This window comes from Mastigoproctus giganteus, chromosome 7 (assembly GCF_048544385.1).
Source record: "Mastigoproctus giganteus isolate SK-2022 chromosome 7, ASM4854438v1, whole genome shotgun sequence".
Classification (NCBI taxonomy): Eukaryota; Metazoa; Arthropoda; class Arachnida; order Uropygi; family Thelyphonidae; genus Mastigoproctus; species Mastigoproctus giganteus.
Window position 1 is genome coordinate 94,622,261 of NC_143581.1, and position 21,382 is coordinate 94,643,642.

Consider the following 21,382-nt stretch of genomic DNA (forward strand, 5'->3'; position numbering starts at 1 on the left):
TATCATTTCTGTGCTGTCACTTTTTTATAATAATTGTTTCATAATTTATATTAATAAAAATATTAATCAGTATAAGATATTTATGGCAATTTATTAAATTGTGTTATTTGTATTATTTTAAATTACTTTCATGGTGCTTATGTACCTGAATATCTCCATGATCTTCTACCATAAAAGTTCCTTTTATGTGGTGAGAGTATCTGGCATGTTTAATGTGAACTGTGGAAAATATTTCTTAGTTGGTATGAAAAGCCTAGTATCCTCCAAGATTAAGTGCCTTCAGGGACTTAATCTTGGAGGGTACTAGGCTTTTCATACCAATTAAGAAATGCTGTTCAAGGTTTAGGCCTAATTGGATACCAGATGAATTAATGTGGCTCATGGCAGAGAAGAAAAATACATGTACATAGGATGCATAAAAATTATCGGGTGACAGAAGCCTAGGGCAGATATAAGCTAATTTGTAATCAAGTCACAAAGGAGGTTCAGCAGGCAAAGGCAGATTACGATAAATCTTTGGTAAAGGATGCAAAAAAAATGGCAAAGAATTCTTTACTTATGTAAACTCTAGAAGGAAAGGGATGAATCAGATTGGTTCACTTAACCTAGAGGGTTTGACTATTGATGAACATTCTCAGGTAGCTGATAAATGGAATGAGTATTTTGCATCTACATTCACACCTGGGGAGTTATGTTTACGGGAATACGGTGCTTGCTTAGCGCTGATCACTTAGTGCTCTGTTTTTTGGGAACGAATTATCAGTGTTAAGTGGGGGTCACCTGTATTCCCAATTTCCAGATGGCACCATGTTTCTGTTAGCCCTGTTATGTCAGCATTAGTTGTCCTAAGCAGGAGTTCAAATTCAGTCATTTTATTGACAACACCCTTGACATTATTGTATACACAGTTAAGACTAAATATTCTTCTATAGTTTACTATTCTGAGAAATCCCTTGAAATGATTGAGGTTTGTATTCAAGGCTTTATCTCTTTCCTCATTTGAAATGCTTCTACCCTCAGACCATCTGAGGCAACAAACAAGAATTCTTGAGGTGAGTGCAAGTATTACTTTGATCCATATCGTGAGATAAACATGAATCTATATTAAAAACTAGCAGTTTACCTGGACCCTTAGGGTATCCTCAGTGATCCTGCAAAAATCTTTGCACCACTTTTGTTCAAATTATACCATTTCTACAAAATAAATTTCTACTGTCTATTAGTGTGAACCATGCTGATAAAAATATTCCCCTAGAGTGCAGATTCCATCAAGTCTCAAGTCAATTCACAAGGGTTTCAGCATAAATCATCCTATCATGTCTGGGCAGAATTGCAGACACATGCACATTCCTGACCTAACTTGTGGCATTTTTTCAGCATTGTCCTATATATTCATCCAACAAATGGTCAGGTTGTGTTCGTTTGATATTGTTAGTCTCCTCATGAATAATGCTCTCTTCTCCCCCTCCCCAAATCTGATAATCTATTGGTAATATCATGAGGAGTTGTTCCTGGCAAACACACCCTGGTTTCTGGTCTGCCTACTTTTATTACAAAAAATATTACTTGTTTCCCTGACAATAAGTCTCTCAATAAAACTAGATCACTTTCAACCAGAGTGGTATGCACTTGACTGTTATGTGGAACTTGAATCAGGAGTGCATCATTTGACAGGTCACTAGATATATGGGTCCCTGACGAGTCCCAGTTACATTTGCTTCTAGGGCAAGCTTGTTTCATCAGCGACTCAAATTCTTCTTGTAATGTACCAAGTTCTAGTTTGAGATTAGTACACTCCTTACATCTGTTACATAGAATTGTCAGTTAAACTAGGTTTGTCCACTAGACCAATCTTAGAATATTTGCCACAGGCTACACAAATGACATAACTCACCAAGTTCTAATTGGTGATTGGTACACTTCTTACGTCGGGTTCAAAGAAAATAATTGTCAGTTGAGCTAGGTTTGTCCACTAGACCAATCTTAGAATACATGCCATAATTTACACAAATGAAGAACTCGTGAATCACAGTAGAAATGCCCATGGGCATGGCATTTCCATCTGGGTCATGGTATCCTTGAACTGTGTATTGTAAGTGGATCTTGTAGCAACCGTATTAAGGTAAAATTGGTACTTTAGAAATATTACAAAATTTAAATTTACAATATATTGCAGAATTTAAATTACTAAAATATTACAAAAATGAAACTGTTGATGAAACTTTAACCACTAGAAAAGTCAAATTTATGCTACTGAATGACATTTACGAAGTTCCTGCCAAAATATTGATAACAAGGACTATCTGAATATTAAGCTGTAGCTTTTTGAATACTTTAGAAAATTTAAATTTACAATAGATATTACATGATTTAAATTTTCAATAGATATTATATGATTTAAATTAGCAAACTATTACAGAAATTAAACTGTTAACAAAACTTTAACCACTAATGCAGTAAATTTAAGCTACTGAACACAAGTTACGAAGTGCCTTACAAAATATTGATCACACAGTCACCCCTTCTGAATATTAAGCTATAGCTTTATAAATACGGTCGATTCCAGTTAATTGGGGCACATCGGGACTAGTGCATTTTGGCCCGATTAAGCGGCTGCCCCGATTATCCGAAGTTTCACGTAAAAAAAAGTTAAAAATACAATGGACCCCCGCTTTACAATTGATTCACTGTACAATAAAATCACGTTACGATGGAGTCACCATTGTAAAGTACTGTTCACTATATAATGTGTAGTAAGCGCCAGTCATTGCAATCACATTTGCGAACTGAATTTTAATTCTATTAAACAGCGATTCTAATGAGCGAAAATAGGAGGAATATTATCCACCGGCTATAAAAGTAAAGATATATTAAGCACAAATTTACCTTTTATTACCTTACCAATTAAAAAATTAAATGATACATGAAAATCGGAAGAATATACGTGATAATCAGAATAATTAATATGTAATATGTACATACTAACTAGTTGACATTTCTGATCACTGACATTTGTCGGTGGGGGTTAAAATTTAAAACAGTATAAAGATAAGCAATCAATAACAAAGAACACGGCACACACAAATTTCAAGTAATGCAATACATGCAAGTGAGAACGGAGTAAAAAGTTACGGAGCTTTAAAAATAGGAATGAAGAGAAGATTCTGAAAATTAATTTTTTTATATGATTAAAGATCCCATGGAAGTGTAAACACATTTCACCATAATAACCCACAGAATTCCAGCTGTCGGTATTATTGCAAATTCAGTAAGATCGAGTTTACTATCCGTTTATGATAGATTGCACAAAAAGAAAAGCCCAATAAACAGGTGACTGCTAATTGTTTTATGGTTGTGATCTCCAGAAATCCGACCGAACTGCGGTTGGAGACGATCGTAGGGTAATCTCCTGTGCTGCGGTCTCCTGTCCTGATTAAACGGCATTTTGTCCCAATTAAGCGAAGTAAACCCTGGCTATTTTCTCGATTGGGTTCTGTTTTTTAAGATTTGCCCCAAATAAAAGGCTACCCCGATTAACCGGTGGCCCAAATAACCAGAATGCACTCTACTTTCTAAATATACTAACCTGTAAAGTGTGTTAGTTAGCACTAACATAGGCATACGATGCAAGAAAGCAAGCTTATACAGCATCAGCCAAAAAAAAAAAAAAAAAAAAACCCTCTCATTTCATCCCTCCATTCATTCCAAATCCTGTCCAGCTCAGCCTTAAATTTATTTAGGCTATTAGCTTCCACAACAAAAGATGGAAGTCTGTTCCACCAATCAACTACCTGCTGGCTAAAGGCAAATTTCCACACATCTATTCTACAACTATCTTTCCTCAATTTGAAACTGTGCCCCCTCAGCTTCTTAGTCTGAGCAAGATGAAGAATCTTACTCAGTTGTCTGACAGCACCATGGCTTTCCCCCATTTCCATGTTGTATTCTCTGTAAGTGACACAGAACTCTGTGGAGGCCAGAGAATATACTAACCTGTGTGACTATATGAATTCAAACTATATATTAACTACAGTTTAGTATATTAAATAAAAAAAAAAGCCTCAAAATTATTCCAAAAACTAGCCTGCTATGAAGTTGTGAAATTTGCAGCTACTGTATACAGTCAACGGCCACAATGTGGTATATATGTTCACTGGTTAATGTCGAGTCCAGAATTCCTGAATCCTGCTAATTAAGATAATAATCTGCCAATTATTAATAGAATGGAAAGAAGTAAGGAGATGAGTGTGAAAGGGAATGTGAATGCAGGAGGATTAAAAAAAGCAGTGATTACACTGGTCAACACAAATGTTATGAAAATGAAAATATGCAATCTTGACTAATTTTATGCTGCTGAACACGAAAATCACATTAAAATTTGTTGATTGGCTCTTGTTTTTGAATTACTGTTGGGGGTCTCATATTAGCAATTTACTCTACATTATCAACTACAGCCCTCTGCAAAATGCATAGCAATACTGCAGTTTCAGTATTACCACACTCTTATCAAGCGATCGGCAACTGTTGCCCTGCTTTGCATCACATGATAAGTTGTTGCCTCAAATCTGTCTTCAACTCTGTTGCACTAATCCTTGAATACGCCCAGGTACTGGGTGATTTGTTCTCAGTTAACGGTTGTTCTCTGTGAGATTTCTACTTTTTTGCATAGTATTTGTGTCATGTCAGATTAATATGCCCTGTAATTGTGTGAATAGCCCAGATGACTTTTGTTACGTATGTCGAGAAGTCATGTTAACGTCAAGAGAGAGCGTCCCTTAACTCGAGCTTTAAAAAAGGCCTACTTGTATTCTGTGTGTAAAGTAGGCGACTGTGATAAGAACTGGGCTCCACACATATGCCATGTGCTGCATTACCTGTTCATCAAAACTCAACACGTGGGTAAATCGAAAGGGACGTTTTATGCCTTTTGCAGTGCCCATGATATGGAGGGAGCCAACAAATCACATCACATCACAGACTGTTACTTCTGTATGGTGCCTCATATTAGAAAAGGAATGACAGTGAAGAAAAAGTGCAGAGTGATGTACCCAAATATACCATCTGCAGTTTGTCCCGTGCCTTGCAGTGGAGTACTACCTATTCTTGAACCACCTGACTGTTTTTCTGTACACTTTGATAAAGACACTGATGAACATCAACTTGATATATGTGAAGAAGTACAGCTGCTGTCTACATCAAGGGATCCACTGTTTTGTCCAAACCTCTTTCCTTCTGAACCACATAAGATCACAGAAAGTGAGCTTAATGACCTCATCAGGGATCTCGAAATGCCAAAGAGGCCTTGAGGCTACAACAGTGCAATCTTCTAGATAATTCTGTGAAAGTGACAACATTTCATACTTGAAATAAAGACAATGATAAATTCTATCAAACAGAAGGCAAACTTGCAGTTTGTCTGACGACAGTAATGAACATCAGGCACATTAGCATTAGTATTACTTGAGGCATTTAATGCAAGAAAGCAAGCTTATACAGCATAACCAAAAAAAAAAAACCTTCCCATTTCACCCATCCAGTCACACCAGATGTTTCTCTAGTTCAGCCTTAAATATTTAAGCTATCAACTTCCACAACAACAGATGGAAGTCTGTTCCAGCAATCAGCTACCCGCTGGCTAAAGGCAAGAGTAACATACCACACAGTTATGTTTCTCTGTGGTTACTGCTACCCATATGCAGTACTTAACGTTTGTCAATATTAAACTTCAGTTGCCACTTCTCAGCCCATCTGGCTAACTTTTCTAGATCCTGTTGAAGTAGCATACTGTCTTTACTGTCATTAACAGCACTGTCAACCTTTGTATCATCTGCAAACTTCAACATTAAGCCTGATATACCCTCATCGATATCATTGATAAATACACAAAACAACAATGGGCCCAGCACCGAACCCTGGGGGACTCCACTAACTACATTAGTCCACGTAGAGCAGTGTCCATTTATTACCAATCTCTGCCATCTCCCACTCAACCATCCCTTTATCCATTGCAGCAACTTGCCCTTAATGCTATATGGCTCCAATTTGTACAGCAGTCTTTCCTATGCAACAGTATCAAAAGTTTTACCTGAAATCCAAGTATATGATATCAAAATTATTTTTGCATCCAGTTCCTTTAACAAACCCATGCTGTCTGAACTGTTACTGTAGTCTTTGAACATATGCTCCCTCAGGCTCTGTCTAGGAGATCTTGTACCACCTATTTAACCAGTGACTCCATTATTTTCTGCGGAACAGAAGTTAAACTAACGGGTCTTTAATTATTTGTGTCACCCTTTGCACCCTCTTTGTGAATTGGAAATACATTTACACATCTCCAGTCCATGTGGAGCTCCCCTGACTCTAAGGATGCTGTTATAATTATGGCTAAGGGTTTGTTTACTTCCCTTGCTGCCTCCTTCAATATAACTGGATAGATTCTATCTGCCCAGGTGTTTTTTATGCTTAACTTCACCAATTTCTCCTCCTCTTGCTGCTCAGATGTTATTACAAAATCGCTTAGCTCCCTGTTAGAGTTTGAGAAACTTCTGGCATTCCCCTCCTTGAATAACTTCTTGTGTGAATGTAGATGCAAAATACTCATTCAATTTATCATTTCCGAAGAATGACTACTATTTATACCCGCTTCTAAGGTTAGCTTTAAGACTATGTTATTACACAATGGAAATATGCCATCTTCAGCACTTCTAGTTTATGCCATCCACAAAAAATAAACATAACAAAAGTCATTTCCGAAGAATGACTACTATTTGTACATGCTTCTAAGGTTAGCTTTAAGGCTGTGTTATTACATAATGGAAATATGCCACCTTCAGTACTTCTAGTGTATACCATCCACAAAAAAGAAACATAACAAACATGAAGAATATCCTCTTAAGCCTACATTATTAGAACTATGAGTGGCAGATATGTGGTGATTTAAACGTAATCGCCATTTATTAAACTACAAAAGGGTTACATTACGTATTGTTGTTTTCTCTGTGGATGGTAAAGTCGTGCTAAGAATGTGCACTACGAGAAGGGGAGTTTGTCTCAACACAAATCATTAACATATGGAATGAAGAACATAGCATTTGAATCCCTGGTTGATCCAAATAAAGTTTTGCTTCCACCACTCTACATCAAACTGGGGCTCATAAAAAAATTTTGTGAAGGCTTTTGAAGTGAACGGTCCTGCATTCACATACTACCAAGACTTATTACAGAGAATATTAAAGCAGGCCTTTTCATTGGTCCACAAATAAGGAAACTTTCCAAGAAGAACAGTTCTAATGTGCCCTTAGTGATAGCAAGAAATCAATGTGGAAAGTCTTTCAAAATGTTTTGACTGGTTTTCTAGGAAATGTTAAAGCCAACAACTACAGGCAGCTTGTGGAAGATCTCATTATTTCTTAAAACAACTGGGGTGCAACATGTCATTGAAGATGCATTTCTTGCACTCACACCTGGATTTCTTCCCTCCAAACTGTGGTTTCATCAGCGACAAACATGGTGGTTACTTCCATCAAGACATCACAGCGATGGAGCAAAGATATTAAAGCAATTGAGCACTACCACGTTAGCCAATTATTGTTGGAGGGTGAAAAGGGATGCTCCCAAAGCTAAATACAAGTGAAAGGCGAAAAGGTCTGGTGTTTGATACAGGTATGTTTAGCTACATCTTACTGCCCCATAAATAAAAAAATATCTTGTAGAAATATAAAAAACAAATTTTTTCGAAAACAAGAGCCAGTCTGCCATTTTAAGCATTATTTCTGTGTTTAACATCCCAAAATATAAACTAAACTAAATTTCATGCTTAAGAAGATCATCATCATGAACTTGGTCCGGCTTAGGTTTTTTAAGACCTGTTCCATTGTAGCTCTTGGAGGTGGTTTTGGTCTCGCCATCGTTGTCTTGGTCGGCCCACATCTCTCTTGCCTGTAGGTTTGTAGTTAAAGACTAATTTTGGGATCCAGTCTGGGTTCATTCTTTCTATGTGGCTGATCCATTTTTCCTGATACCGTTTTATGTCATTTACAATGTTATCTACTTTTAATTTTTCGCGGATATCTATATTTCTTTGGTGGTCTAGTCTTGTAAAGCCTAATAATGGTCTTAAAAATTTCATTTGTGCTGCTTCTAGTTTGTGTGCATCTTTCTTATTTATGACCAAAGTCTCACAGCTGTAGAAGAGGGCTGGTTTTTGAAGTGATGTTGTGCAGTCAATTTTGTTTCTGTTGTCATTTGTTTTCCGAAGTGGCGTTTAATTGTTCCATTCATTTTATTATATTTTTGTAGTTTAGTGTGGATGTCTTTCCCTTCATTTGATATTAGATTTCCCAAATAGATGAAGTCAGATATTTGTTCCATTATTTTATCATCAATAACAATATTGACTCTTTGTATGTTCTTTCCACATAATCCCATTGATTTTGTTTTTGAGGTGGAGATTTTCACCTCATACTTTTTACCTATTTTATTAAGTTCATTTGCTGTTATCTATAGTTCATCTTTGGATTTTGCAATTATAACTTGATCATCAGCATATAATATAGTTTGGATTTTATTCCTGTTGTTCAACTGTATTCTGTTGTTAATTGTTTGTTTCCATTCTTTAAGAATTTTATTGATGTAGATATTAAATAAATTTGGTGATAGTCCACATCCTTGTTTCACTCTTTATTGGTGTTAATTGGGTCTGATAGTTGGTTGGCCATTAGACTATTTTATACAGACTTTTGAATTTTTATATAGGCTTTGGATCGCTTTCCGTAGTTGGGTTGGGATATTTTCTTCACGTAGAATCTGCCAAAGTTTTTCCCGGTTTACATTGTCATATGCTTTTTCATAATCAATAAAGAGCAGAAATATTGGTAGATTGAATTCTCTTCTTTTCTCCAAAATTTGTTGTGAGAAAATGGCATCTATTGTGCTTCTCCCTTTTCTGAACCCACATTGTTCTTCTTCTAAGAATTGTTCACTGTATTTATTAAGTTTATTCTTTAGTATATTAGAGTATATTTTTGCAGCAGTTGCAGCAGTGTTATCCCACTGTAGTTGTTAGGGTTATTTCTGGAGCCTTTTTTGTGTAAATTGATTACTATTCCTGTTTCCCAATCTTTGGGTATCTGTTGCTTATGCCATATGATGTTAAATAATTTTAGTAGTGCATTTTTTAGTAAGGTGCCTCCATATTTAAATAGTTCTACATTCAAATTGTCTATGCCTGGGCTTTTTCGGTTTTTTGATTTTTGTAATATTAACTCTAGTTCTTCCATTGTTATATTTTCTTCATCTTTGGTTATCACGGATTCATCTTCCACTTCCGCCTGGGTTATACCATAGTTTGGAATAGTGTTGCTTCCATTCTGCTTAGGAGATGGAGTTGGTTTTTATTTGATCATTTGTGTCTAGTTGTAATTTCTTAAAAATTTTAAAATCTCTGTGGGCCCATGATATCATGTTCTAAAGATTTAACAAATTTATCCCAGTCATCTTGTCGGATTCTTCTGGTTAGTTTTCTGACTTCTGCTCTAAGCTTTTTATATTTTATGTGTAGATGTAGATGCAAGGGTTGGTGCTCAATCAGTAGACAAATGTATAGGATCAGAAGGCAAACCCATAGTCAACAATAATGGAAGATGCCTGATAGACTTCTGCATTTTTAATAAACTTAAAATTACAAATACTTTTTCCAGACACAAGAATATCCATAAATTCACATGGGAAGCAAGAAACACAAAGTCTATAATAGATTATATTATCATTAATGAAAATTTAAATGACAAAATTAGAGACACTAGAGTATTCAGAGGCAGTGAAATTGACAGTGATCACCACCTAGTAGAAAGCACTTTCAAAATAAAAAGAAATTATCTTAATAAAAAGAAGAAAATACTACTAAGAAATTAAAAATACACTTGTTGGAAGACGAAAGCACTAAATTCCTGTATGGAGGTCGATTAAAAGATAAACTCAAATCAGATGAAAGTGATAATGTTGAGGAAATCTGGTCAAACATGAAAAAATCAATTCTGGGAGCTGCTGAAGAAATTCTTGGATATAAACCTATAAAATATAAAAACTGGCTATGAACTTGAAATGAAGAATTGAAACAAACAATCAATGAGAAAAAAAAAAGACCTATAAACTGTTCCTACAAACTAAAAATCTACTTAAGAAGATAAGACCCAAAATTTGTTGTTCAGTGTTATTAACATAAATTTCAGGAGCTGCTTTGAACTGCACTGCATGTGAACTTGCTTTCAAGGACCTCATAAATATGGAATGTAGAATTCAGTATTAGTAATGGCCATATGGTGCAAGGAAGCCTAGGGCTTATGGTATCCTTCCTGGCACAGTATAACCACAGTTGTTTTTGCACCAGAAAAATCAAAATCAGCTCAACTCATTGCTTCTGCTGCACTATCCAAAAAAAGAAAGAAAAATAAAAAAGTAAAATATAATTGTAATTAAATAAATAATAAAAGGAAAGGAAATAGATAACTTATGCTTTTCCCTCCTCCCATAGGTGACCATTGAATTTCCCCAAACTGTCAGTCTCTACCACCCAGGTGGGTAATTTATTCCAGTAATTTATAACTTGCTGGCTAAAATAAAACTTCCTGCAATCCAATCTAAACATCTCCCCCCCCCTTAACTTAAATTCTAGGACTAGAGGCCATAAATACATTTTGAATTTAAGGCCTCTAGTTCTAGAATCATTTATAACCGTGAAAATTTCATCCTCATTCATTTTACTTTTGCCTCTCAGCGCTTTAAACACCTCAATCAAGTTGTCTATTTTCTTCAAAATCATAATATGTGGGGTATCTGTGCCTTCTCTTTCCAGTGCTCAAAGTGCCTAGTTTCCAAGCTGTGCAATGCACATTAATATGCTTTACTGCCACTGATCAATTCTGGAGACTTTTATACATAGAATTCTCACTTGCTCCATTTTTATGGTTTCAAAATTTCATAAAGCAATTATTTCATTATTGATTTTTTATATTGCCCAACCAACGCAGGCTTTTAAGTTTCTTATTCCCCCCCCCCATTAAGGTGTGACGTAGCCCAGTGGTCAGGAGCGAGAGTGCAAAGCACGCGTTCCTTGAATGGACTGGGGTTCAAGCCCGTGACTACTAAATACGATAAATATTTGTATTGACTCTCCCATTAGTGGGAAATACTGATAACTCTTTTATTGTAATACTAATTTGATTTAAATTATCATTCAAGATTTCAATAGTTTTTGATAGTAATATTATGGTTTCTTTATGTGATTTCCTTGTGGATGGTCTGCAGTATGTTAAGAGCATGGTGGGCAGGATAACTACATTGACTGTAGCCCCCCTCTTTGTCTAATGATGATGTGTGGCTCTTGGTTTATGCTTGAGGGTCAACTACATAGACTTACAATCAGTTAGATAAACAGATATAGGCTAAGTAGGTTCTAGATTTCCTGTCCCATCTAAATTACAGATGTAGTATATATATATAAAAGTAAATAAATAAAAGTTGTAGATATAAGAAAAGTAACTAAAAAGCGTAAAATCAGAAAGAAAAGAAGGGTAGGAAAAAAATTAATACATACATACATAAAGAAATAAGTCAATATTATTATACAAGACATATACATGATTATATTGTTGTATGTCGCACAATACTGGTGTTGTTTTCAAGTGTCAACCACCAGAATTGCCAGACAAGACGACAAAATTGGCAGTGTTATGTGGGTCAGAAAACTACTAGTTTGGGTTGATTCATAAACTAAGAGGTGAAAGTGATTCTTGTTCTACTTCTATTGGAATAAGTAGCAGCCTGGAAAGCAAGTTGCTGGTGATTTCAAGAACTGCTGGGAGTCATCATAGAATAAGTAAATATGTGGGCAGCATTATGGTAACCAAGAGTGTAAGAACAGGTCCATGTATAGTTGCATGTACACCAACGCTAGGAGTTTAGTAAATAAATTTGATAATTTGAACTGCTAGTGAAGACATCAAAGGAAGATATTATTGGGATATCAGAGACATGGTGCGACACAGATGTAAGGAATGCAGAATTCGAATTTGGAGTGTACAATGTGTACAGAAAGGACATACAGGATAGGAGGGGGGGGGAAGTTTTGTTGTTATTTAAGAAACACACAATCTTAGGCAGTGTGAATACAGTTAACATGGATGGACAGTGCAACATCGAGTCAGTTTGGTGTGATATAAGCACTGGGAAAGCAAAAGTTCTCAGCTTCCCTTCCATTCTTTTGGTGAGTGCCCAAGTTTCACTTCCATAAGTCATGGTGGGGAGTATACATTGGTTCATTATTTTACGTTTCAGACAAACTGGGATATTGCTCTTCAGTATGTGACTATATTTCCTGAATGCTATCCATCCAAAGTTTATTCTTCTCTTGACTTCCAGCCATTTATCATTATTACAGCTAATAATTTGTCCTAGATAAGTATATGACTCCACCTTTTCAATTACTGCTCCTTCAATCATTATTTCCCTTTCTGTGGCATACTTGTTCATCATTACTTTTTTTTTAGCCATATTCATCTTTAGTCTAAAATCCTTACTAACTGTGCATAACTGATTAAGATTTTCCTGTAATTCTTTGGGATCGTGGCTTATGACCGCAATGTCATCTGCAAATCGTAAATGGTTTAGGTACTCTCCATTCACATTGACTCCTTTCTGCAACCAGTCTGATCTTCTGAAAGCTTCCTCAAGGGCAGCAGTAAACAGCTGCGGAGATATTGTGTCTCCTTGTCGAACTCCTTTCTCGATTTTAAATTTCCTACTGTCTTTGTCTAGTCTAATAAAGGAGGTAGCACTCTCATATATTTTCTTCAAAATCATAATATGTGGGGTATCTGTGCCTTCTCTTTCCAGTGCCCAAAACATTGCCTTATGCTGTATGGAGTCAAATGCCTTTTCATAATCCACAAATGCCAGGCATAATGGTGTTTTATATTCATTTGCTTTCTCCATTAGCTGTGATATCACGTGAAGGTGATCCATAGTTGAATATCTTGTTCTAAAGCCAGCTTGCTCTTTCGGTTGATTCTCATCAAGTATTCTTTCTAATCTGTTAGTAATGACCCTTGTGAACAACTTGTAGATGTGGGATAACAAGCTTGATTGGTCTATAATTTCCAATTTCTGATTTATCTCCTTTCTTATGCAGCAAAACTATGATTGCATTATTTCCACTGCTTAGGCGTCACACCTTTTCTAATGCACTTTGTGAAGAGCCTTGCCAGTTTTTGTGTTATGTCTCTTCCTCCCAATTTTAACAATTCTACAGTAACTTCATCTTCCCCTGGGGCTTTCCGATTCTTCATTTTCTTCAATGCATGTTCTACCTCATCAGGAAGAATATCCGGTATGTCGTATGTGTTGCTACTTTGCAATCCATCTTCCCCACTGCTGGCATCATTCCCTCGCTCCTTGTATAATTCTCTATAGTAGTCTTCTGCTATTTGAATTATGCCTTCTCTGTTGTTTATAAGTACACTATCGCTATTTTTCAGTTTCAGTATCATTTGTCTTTCTGTATTACATGGCTGCTGATTTAAATCCTTTGTTTTCCCTTAATGCTTGTTCTACTTTTCTTGTGTTAAATCTTCTTATGTCCTCTCTGAGTCTCTTTCTAATGGCTTTACATAACTCGGTATACTCAATTTTCTCCCTGTCAGTGTTTTTCTTGCTCTTCGTTTGTCGTCTTCGGTTCATCATGACAAGTGTTTCTTGACTAATTTTTTCTTCTTTGGATTTCTTTTTCCTTATAGGTTTCTTGGGCTTTATCACTTTTAGAAAGTTGTGATATTCCTCGTCGATATCTTGGTCCTGAGCAGTCTGCAGAAGCTCAAACTTGTTCTTAAGTTCCAGTACATACTGCTTTTTTTCTCCTCTTCTGTTATCTCAAAGACCTTTGTATTATTTACTTGAGTCAGTTTTTTTCCTTTCCTTTTCTACATCTATATCAAGTGTACATCTTACCATTCTGTGATCACTTCCAACATTTACCTTATTCAGAACGGTAACATCATTCACAATATATCTTCTGTTAGTGAGGATGAAGTCAATTTCATTAGTTGTTAATCCATTTGGACTCTTCCATGTCCACTTTCTGTTCACCCTTTTCTTGAAAAAAGTGTTCATTACTGACAGTCCTTGAGATTCTGCAAATTCCACAAGTCTTTCACCTCTTTCATTTCTTTCACCAATTCCAAAATTTCCTATAGTTCCCGTTTCTGCACTGTTTTGTCTTTTTCCAACCTTAGCATTGAAGTCCCCCATAATAATAGTATAATGGGTTTTCTGCTCATCTAGACGACTCAATTTCGGTGTACATTTTTTCAACCTCTTCATCATCATGGCTCAATGTTGGTGCATAAATCATTATAACCTTTAGCTTGTACCTCTTAGAAATCTTGAGTATTAGTCTTGACACCCTTGGTGATGTACTTTTGAATTCCAAAGTATGTGATGTCAAAATTATTTTTTGCATCCAGTTCCTTTACTTACAGTCATACTGTCCAGTCAGATTGGCCAGACAAGATTGCCCCTTAATAGATCCATGGTGTGACTGCAAAATAACTGCATTACTTCTTTAACCAGTGACTCCATTATTTTCCCTGGAAGTGAAGTCCTGCTAACTGGTCTATAATTTCTCATTTCTCTCTTTCATTCCACTTTGTGAATTTGCGATTCATTTGCACATCTGCAGTCTATAGCAATCTCCCCTGAATTGAGGGATGCTCTCCTTATCATTGCTATAGGTTTGCTTAGTTCTTTTGTTGTGTCATTTAATGCAATTGGATAGAACCCATCCATTCTACCATTCTACATGCCTTTCTTATGTTTAGCTTCAACAATTTCTCTTCCATTTCTTGTAGGTTATCACAAGATCTGTTTGTTCTCTATTAGAAATTAACACACTTCCGGTGTCCACACTCCTAAAAATTACCTTGTGTGTGAATGTAAATGCAAAATATCCATTCATTTTGTCTGCAACCTGAGAAGGATCATTGATAGTTAATCTGTTCATAACTAGTGGACCAATATCAGTCGGTCCCTTTCTTCTGTTGTTTACATAACTAATGAAGTCTTTGCTGCTTTTCTCTGCATTCTTTGCCTGAGACTGCTCATAACCTGTCTTAGCTTGCCTAATCTCCTTTTGAATTGATTGCTGATTGTAGGCACCTGATAATTTATATGCATCCCATGAATTTTTCTTCTCTGCCACAAGGGCGTAAATTTGCCTTTAGCCAGCGGGTGGTTGGTTGGTGGAACAGACTTCCATCCCTTGTGGTGGAGGTTGACAGCCTAAATAAGTTTAAGGCTCAGCTGGACAGGTATTTTGAACGAACAGAGGGGTGAAGTGGAAGTGGGTTTTTTTTTTTTTTTTTTTGGCTGATGCTGCATAAGCTTGCTTTCTTGCATCAAATGCCTCTACTAATGCTAATGCTAAAGTCTTATTCGTTCATCTGACATCAATTTTAGGTTGAACTGTATCTCTTAGTTGGTATAAAAATCTAGTAGCTTCTTGTGATAACATCCTTGAATGCTTCCAATTAGAATTTCCTGTTGGTAACTTCATCAGTTGGTGTCACACTATAGAATTTAAAAACTACCTGAGACTAGCTTTGTGGGTCGTTCATCTGCAGATTATTAATGCATGGAGGCTCACTGCTGATAATCAGAACTGCTTTCTCTTGTTGCCCGTTTAACACGTTGGTGGAGAAAACAATCATCCAGTAAATCTGCAGTCATGCTACTGTGTGAGTGACCAACCAAAAAGGTCCAGTCAGTATCTTCGAAAGTTAGTCTCACATTATAAGACATTCTGTTTATTGGTCCATTCTATGTCAGTACATGGCTGGAAGTCAAGAGAAGAATAAATTTTGGATGGATAGCATTCAGGAAATATAGTCACATACTGAAGAGCAATATCCCAGTTTGTCTGAAACGTAAAATAATGAATCAATGTATACTCCCCACCATGACTTATGGAAGTGAAACTTGGGCACTCACCAAAAGAATGGAAGAGAAGCTGAGAACTACACAGCGAAGAATGGAACGAATTATATTGGGAATCAGACTGTTAGATAAGAAGAGAAACACATGGATTAGGCAGCAAACTCAAGTAAAGGACATTCTTATCAAAACTAAAGAACTAAAATGGTCTTGGGCAGGACACATAGCTCGAAGACATGATGACAGATGTACTAAGAAAATAACAGAATGGTACCCAAGAGGAGCTAGAAGAAAACCTGGAAGACAAAGGCGGAGGTGGATAGATGAAATTCATGAGTTTTTGAGTAGTAAATGGATGGCCAGTGCTCAAAACAGAAGGAACTGGAAAGTTGCTGGAGAGGCCTTCATCCTGCAGTGGATTGAAAATGGCTGATGATGATGATGATGTCAGTACATTTGTGATTCATACTCATCATTTGTCATTATCCTTATGAATGGTATTTAGGCAATTTAAATAGACACAGAGTTGTATTTGCCAGAGCGTGAATTGGCCATATTGACATAATTTTACTGCTTGGAGAAAATCCCTGACCTCATTACTTTATTGCCATTCCTACTTACCATTAAACTTATTCTCACTAAATGCAATCTTTACCGTAATGTCAGAATTGCAACTTTTCAGGCACTACTCAACTCAAATGAACCTTTTCAGTTTAGTCATATTGTAAATGAGTCCCATTTAACAAGTTTTTATTTTAACCGAAAAAGGTCAACATACATGCCCTCTTCCAAATCTGTTTTGTTTTACCTGATCATTTAATTTGCAGACTGGTACAAGATTTTATGTTTATCCCGTGAACTTTCCATAACTGCCACTAGAGGCACTCTCCCTGATCACTACTGAGCACACTGTGTGCACATACCAGTACTATTTGAGCTAGTGTTGAGAAGAGAAAGTTTTATTTAGTCCCGTGTCACAGTTGATCGTTTTGAAGCAACTATAATGTTGGGCATACAGATTTAACAGCGATATGTGATTCGTTATTGTGTCAGACTGGGTTTAAATGCATCAAAAACAGTTAAAGAGATGAATGAAGCATATGGTACTGAGCATCTTTGTAGGATGGCCATATTTAAAGGGCACATGTGATTCAGTGAAGGCTGTGAACCTGTTGCAAATGACCCAATACCTGGTCAGCCTTCCTCCTCAACAACTCCTGAGCAAATTGCAAAAGCCCAGGAAATCTTGGTCTTAATTTTGCAAATTACATTTCATGAAATAGCTGATAGAATGTCCATTTCATATGGTAGTGCTCACAATATTTTGAACACCTGAAAATGTCAAGAATCTGTGCCCACTGGATTCCACACAGTTTGACTCCAGAACAAAAACAGGAAAATGTAGACTTTTGCAAAGAAATGATTGATCGTTTTGAAACACAGGGTCAAAACTTCTTAAATCGAATAGCGATTTGCGACAAAACTTGGATTTTTTCACTATGATTCAGCGACATAACAACAGTCAAGTGAATGGAAACATTCTGATTCACCAAGACCCAAGAAATTTTGAGCTTCTGATTCAGCTGACAAATAAATGATTCTTGTGTTTTTTGACATAAAAGTCATTCTTATTACATTTTGCATCTCATGGAACAACTATGAATAAGGAAGCATACTCTGTGGTTCTCAGAGTCAAACTTCACCATGCCATTCGTAAAAAATGTTACGAACTTTCTGGTGTGAAGTGATTTCTCCATCCAGATAATGCCAGGCCCCATATGGCTAATATTGCAGCGAGTGACCACTGTGATAGGTGCCGAGGTTCTGCCACATCTCCTTATTCACTGGATATAGCCCCATGTGGTTTTTTCCTGTTTCCGCATTTTAAGAAAGCTCTGAAAGGCAAGCGTTTTGCATCCGACAACAATGCTCATAGAACCACAATGGAAGCACTTCACAGTCTTTGGAAAAAATGGCTTAAAAGAAGCATTCAATGTGTGGGTACAATGGTGGCGAAAGTGTGCAAAGTTCAAGGGAGAGAATTTCGAGAAGGAGGAATCTACAGAAGATTCAGATTATGAAAATTAAGATAAGATCTTGCAGCAGTCCGCAAATTAAGTGATCACCCCTTGTAGATGATTATCAGTTCACAGTAACAGGTAGAATTTGGCTGTATTAGCTATTTTTCCATTAAACCCTCACTACAATCTCTCTCTCTCCCCCCCCCCCCACCAAACATCTCTCTATATCTCTATATCAAAACTAACCTTTGCTTTATTACTGTGCCTTTTGTGCAGATCATTCCCTTCTAAAATTTGAGGGAGGGGGGGTGTTCCAATGTAATATATAGTACTCAAGATGTGGCCTAATCAAGGCTTTATTTGATGGACTAATTAATTCCTTGCCCTTTATATTCTCGTATGTCATAATTGAAACACCATGGGTTGTCCAAGCAGCATCTATGCTGTTGAGAGAATGAATTTCATGTTGTACTTTTGCATTATGATCTGCTTTAATTCTTCCTTTGTTGTTAAATGAAGAGCCTTACATATCACAATTCTATCTTTCAGACAAACTGAACAACCCAGATCTTATTTATTTAGGTCTCGATGATGCATTTGTTACTATCATTTATTACCCTCCAGACTTGTATATCATAGTGAATTTTGATGTCAAATTTATTTTGTTTTCATCAGTATTTAACATATATAAGAGGTAACAGTGAGCTCAGCACTGAAACCTGTGGAACTTCAGTTGACATCCTGGTACACTCAAATTAATTACTATATATAATTTCCCTGTTCTTCCACTCTGTCAACCTCTTATCCACGGTAGCAGCTTTCCTACCACTAGCATATTGTTTCAATTTATGCAAAAGTTATAAAGGTATATTACTATATGTAGTAATATACTTTTATGTAGATATAAAAGTATGTTACTATATGTAGTATCAAAAGTCTTATTGGAGCCTACATATGTTATGTTAGAATTACTGTTTGCAAAAAAATTTTTACAGCCTCATAATAACCGATCATATTGTTTAGATATGATTTCTCGTTATCAGCAGTTCTATGTTTCTTGTATAATTCTGTTCCTATTCAAATGATCCTGTAGCAGACAGAAGTTAAGTTTACAGTGTGTTATTATTCATTTAATGCATGGATAATAACACAACCTCCTTTGTGGTTTTCAGAGATGTTTGCAAATTTTCAAACTGCTGGAACTTCATCAGAGTAAAAATATCATTTGTTTAAGGATGTCTGATGTAGAACTGTAGGAATTCTTAAATGCATTTTTAATTGGCACTCCAGTTAGCTGATCCCAGGCAGAGGGTAAGGGTTCTTCCCAGTGAATTCTGTATTTTCAACTTTCATGTGTAAATTTTTCCATGAATATTAGATAATGGATAATACATGAATTATAGATAATACACTATTGATAATGATATTAATTCTTCTTATAGTAACACTTGTTCCTTTTCTGTACCCATTTACTTTTTTCTATGGAGCAGTTGTCTTGTCCTCTGTTTTCTATGATTAAACATTATCCTGTTCCTTTGGACCATATTTCTATTTACAATATTTTTATTGAACAGCTAATGTGGTATCAGTAAGGTAATAATAATTCCATATATGCACTTCTTTTAATATATTGTGGATTTTGATTAACATTGATATGAAAATGATGTAATGCATGTTTTTTATAAAGCAGTATATACTTAAAGCTTTAGTACATGAGGGTCTTTATCATTACTTAAATAGCTCCCGATATCCTATATATTACATTGAAAATCTGCAAAATTAATTTTAAGAATTTATATTTGTTTTCCAGATGATAGAATATCCAACTATTCAAGAACCAAAAGTGGAATTGCTGGATGCTTTTATTTCCACAAATATTTCTACTCAACATTCTGTAAGTTTAAGACTTTTTGATCTTAGAACTGCTTGTATGTTAAATGGTAATTAAATGATTATAAAATAATATAATTTGAACATGGGGTGAGAGATAGAGAGATTTTCCATGTGCACATTTCCTTTAACTTTTAGCTGTACTTATTTTTATTGACGTTTTGAGAAATGATTCGACCACCAAAGAATTCACCTAACATCTGCATTGTAGAATTTACTGTATGAGCCATAGCCCCATCTTGCTGAAACCAATAGCATTGCACATTGCGTTCCAATAAGTATATCAAATCCAATATTATTTCCTGGTAACATTCAGCAGTTAGCATATCACTAAAAAAAATGGAACCAATCACTTTCTGTCAGGAGATAGAACATTATACACTCAGGGCCATTCCTGGTTACTTTACTGCCTTCATGCAGCAAGTATTTGGCACCTCTTACATCGTATTTTTAAAAAGAAGAAACTTTTCCAGAAAGCTTTTAGTTTTTACTAGTAATATGAACACAATGACAAAAATTTAATTTAAATTTGTGTCATATAAGAACAATAATCCTATCTATGTATAATTCTTGAAGTGTCCTTCTGCTCATCTATCTCCTGTTCTATTTTAAAATTCGTTTGATTGAGAGAAATATGGTAAACTTTGTTTCTACTCACTGGGAGGTCCCAGGAAAGCTATTCTCATTTTTGATCCCAGAAGAAAATTGTTTCCAAAATAATAAATGTTAAATTCGATTTTTCAACTTGCAGCATCATTTTCTTTTGCAGAATTAAATTACTATTTATTAACTACAATGTGTGTGACATGCATCATTTTAAAAAAAAATTCCATAAATATTTCTATTTTTGTCATCAAATTTTTAGTTTTGTCTCCATTTCTCTCACATTATGCAAAAGAAGTTGAAAGTTAATAAAAAAAAAATTAAGATTTTGGGTTAGCATGGCTTTGTCGATCAATACCATATTGAATTTTCGTTACTGCCTATGAAAAATACCATAAAAATTGGCTTGAAGATTAGTAATAGAATAATTTATTTTTGGAATTTTGAGATATTTATTCAGATTAGAACAACTTTTATAGTTCAAAATCTTAATAATATCTTTAAGCAATACCATTCCTGTTGACTTTCTTACAGAAAATGCAGTTATAATCAAACTTAAGGAAACATTTTCATTAATTTTGGATATACAATTATTGTAATCATTACAAATTTCATTCCATTTTATGACTGAGAATCATGAGATAACATATTAAGAAATTATCATGAAAGGGTATTACATAGTAATACCCTTTCATGCTGCTTAATGGGCATTTTCGTAATTTCTCTGAAAATTAGTTTTTGATTAAAAGAATATTTGACAAAATTTTAATAATTTCCATTCAATGAACTTTGTATACACTTCTGATTTCCTAGGCTTTATTTAACAGGTAAACTTATGGAACTAAACTGCATTAAAATGATTATGGAGCTTCAGGGTTCTTTCTATT

The 21,382-nt window shown here is 35.5% G+C and overlaps 1 protein-coding gene across 5 annotated transcripts in view; it reads left to right on the plus strand.

Annotated features, from left to right (window-relative positions):
* LOC150083087 (sorting nexin-14-like) overlaps window positions 1–21,382 on the plus strand; it is an 842,525-nt gene that overhangs the window by 270,848 nt on the left and 550,295 nt on the right. For all 5 annotated transcript variants that reach the window (XM_090377020.1, XM_090377024.1, XM_090377023.1 and 2 more), the window contains one exon: window positions 19,813–19,896. In XM_090377020.1, the coding sequence (XP_090233146.1) occupies window positions 19,813–19,896 (84 nt within the window). The remainder of the gene's footprint in view (window positions 1–19,812; window positions 19,897–21,382) is intronic.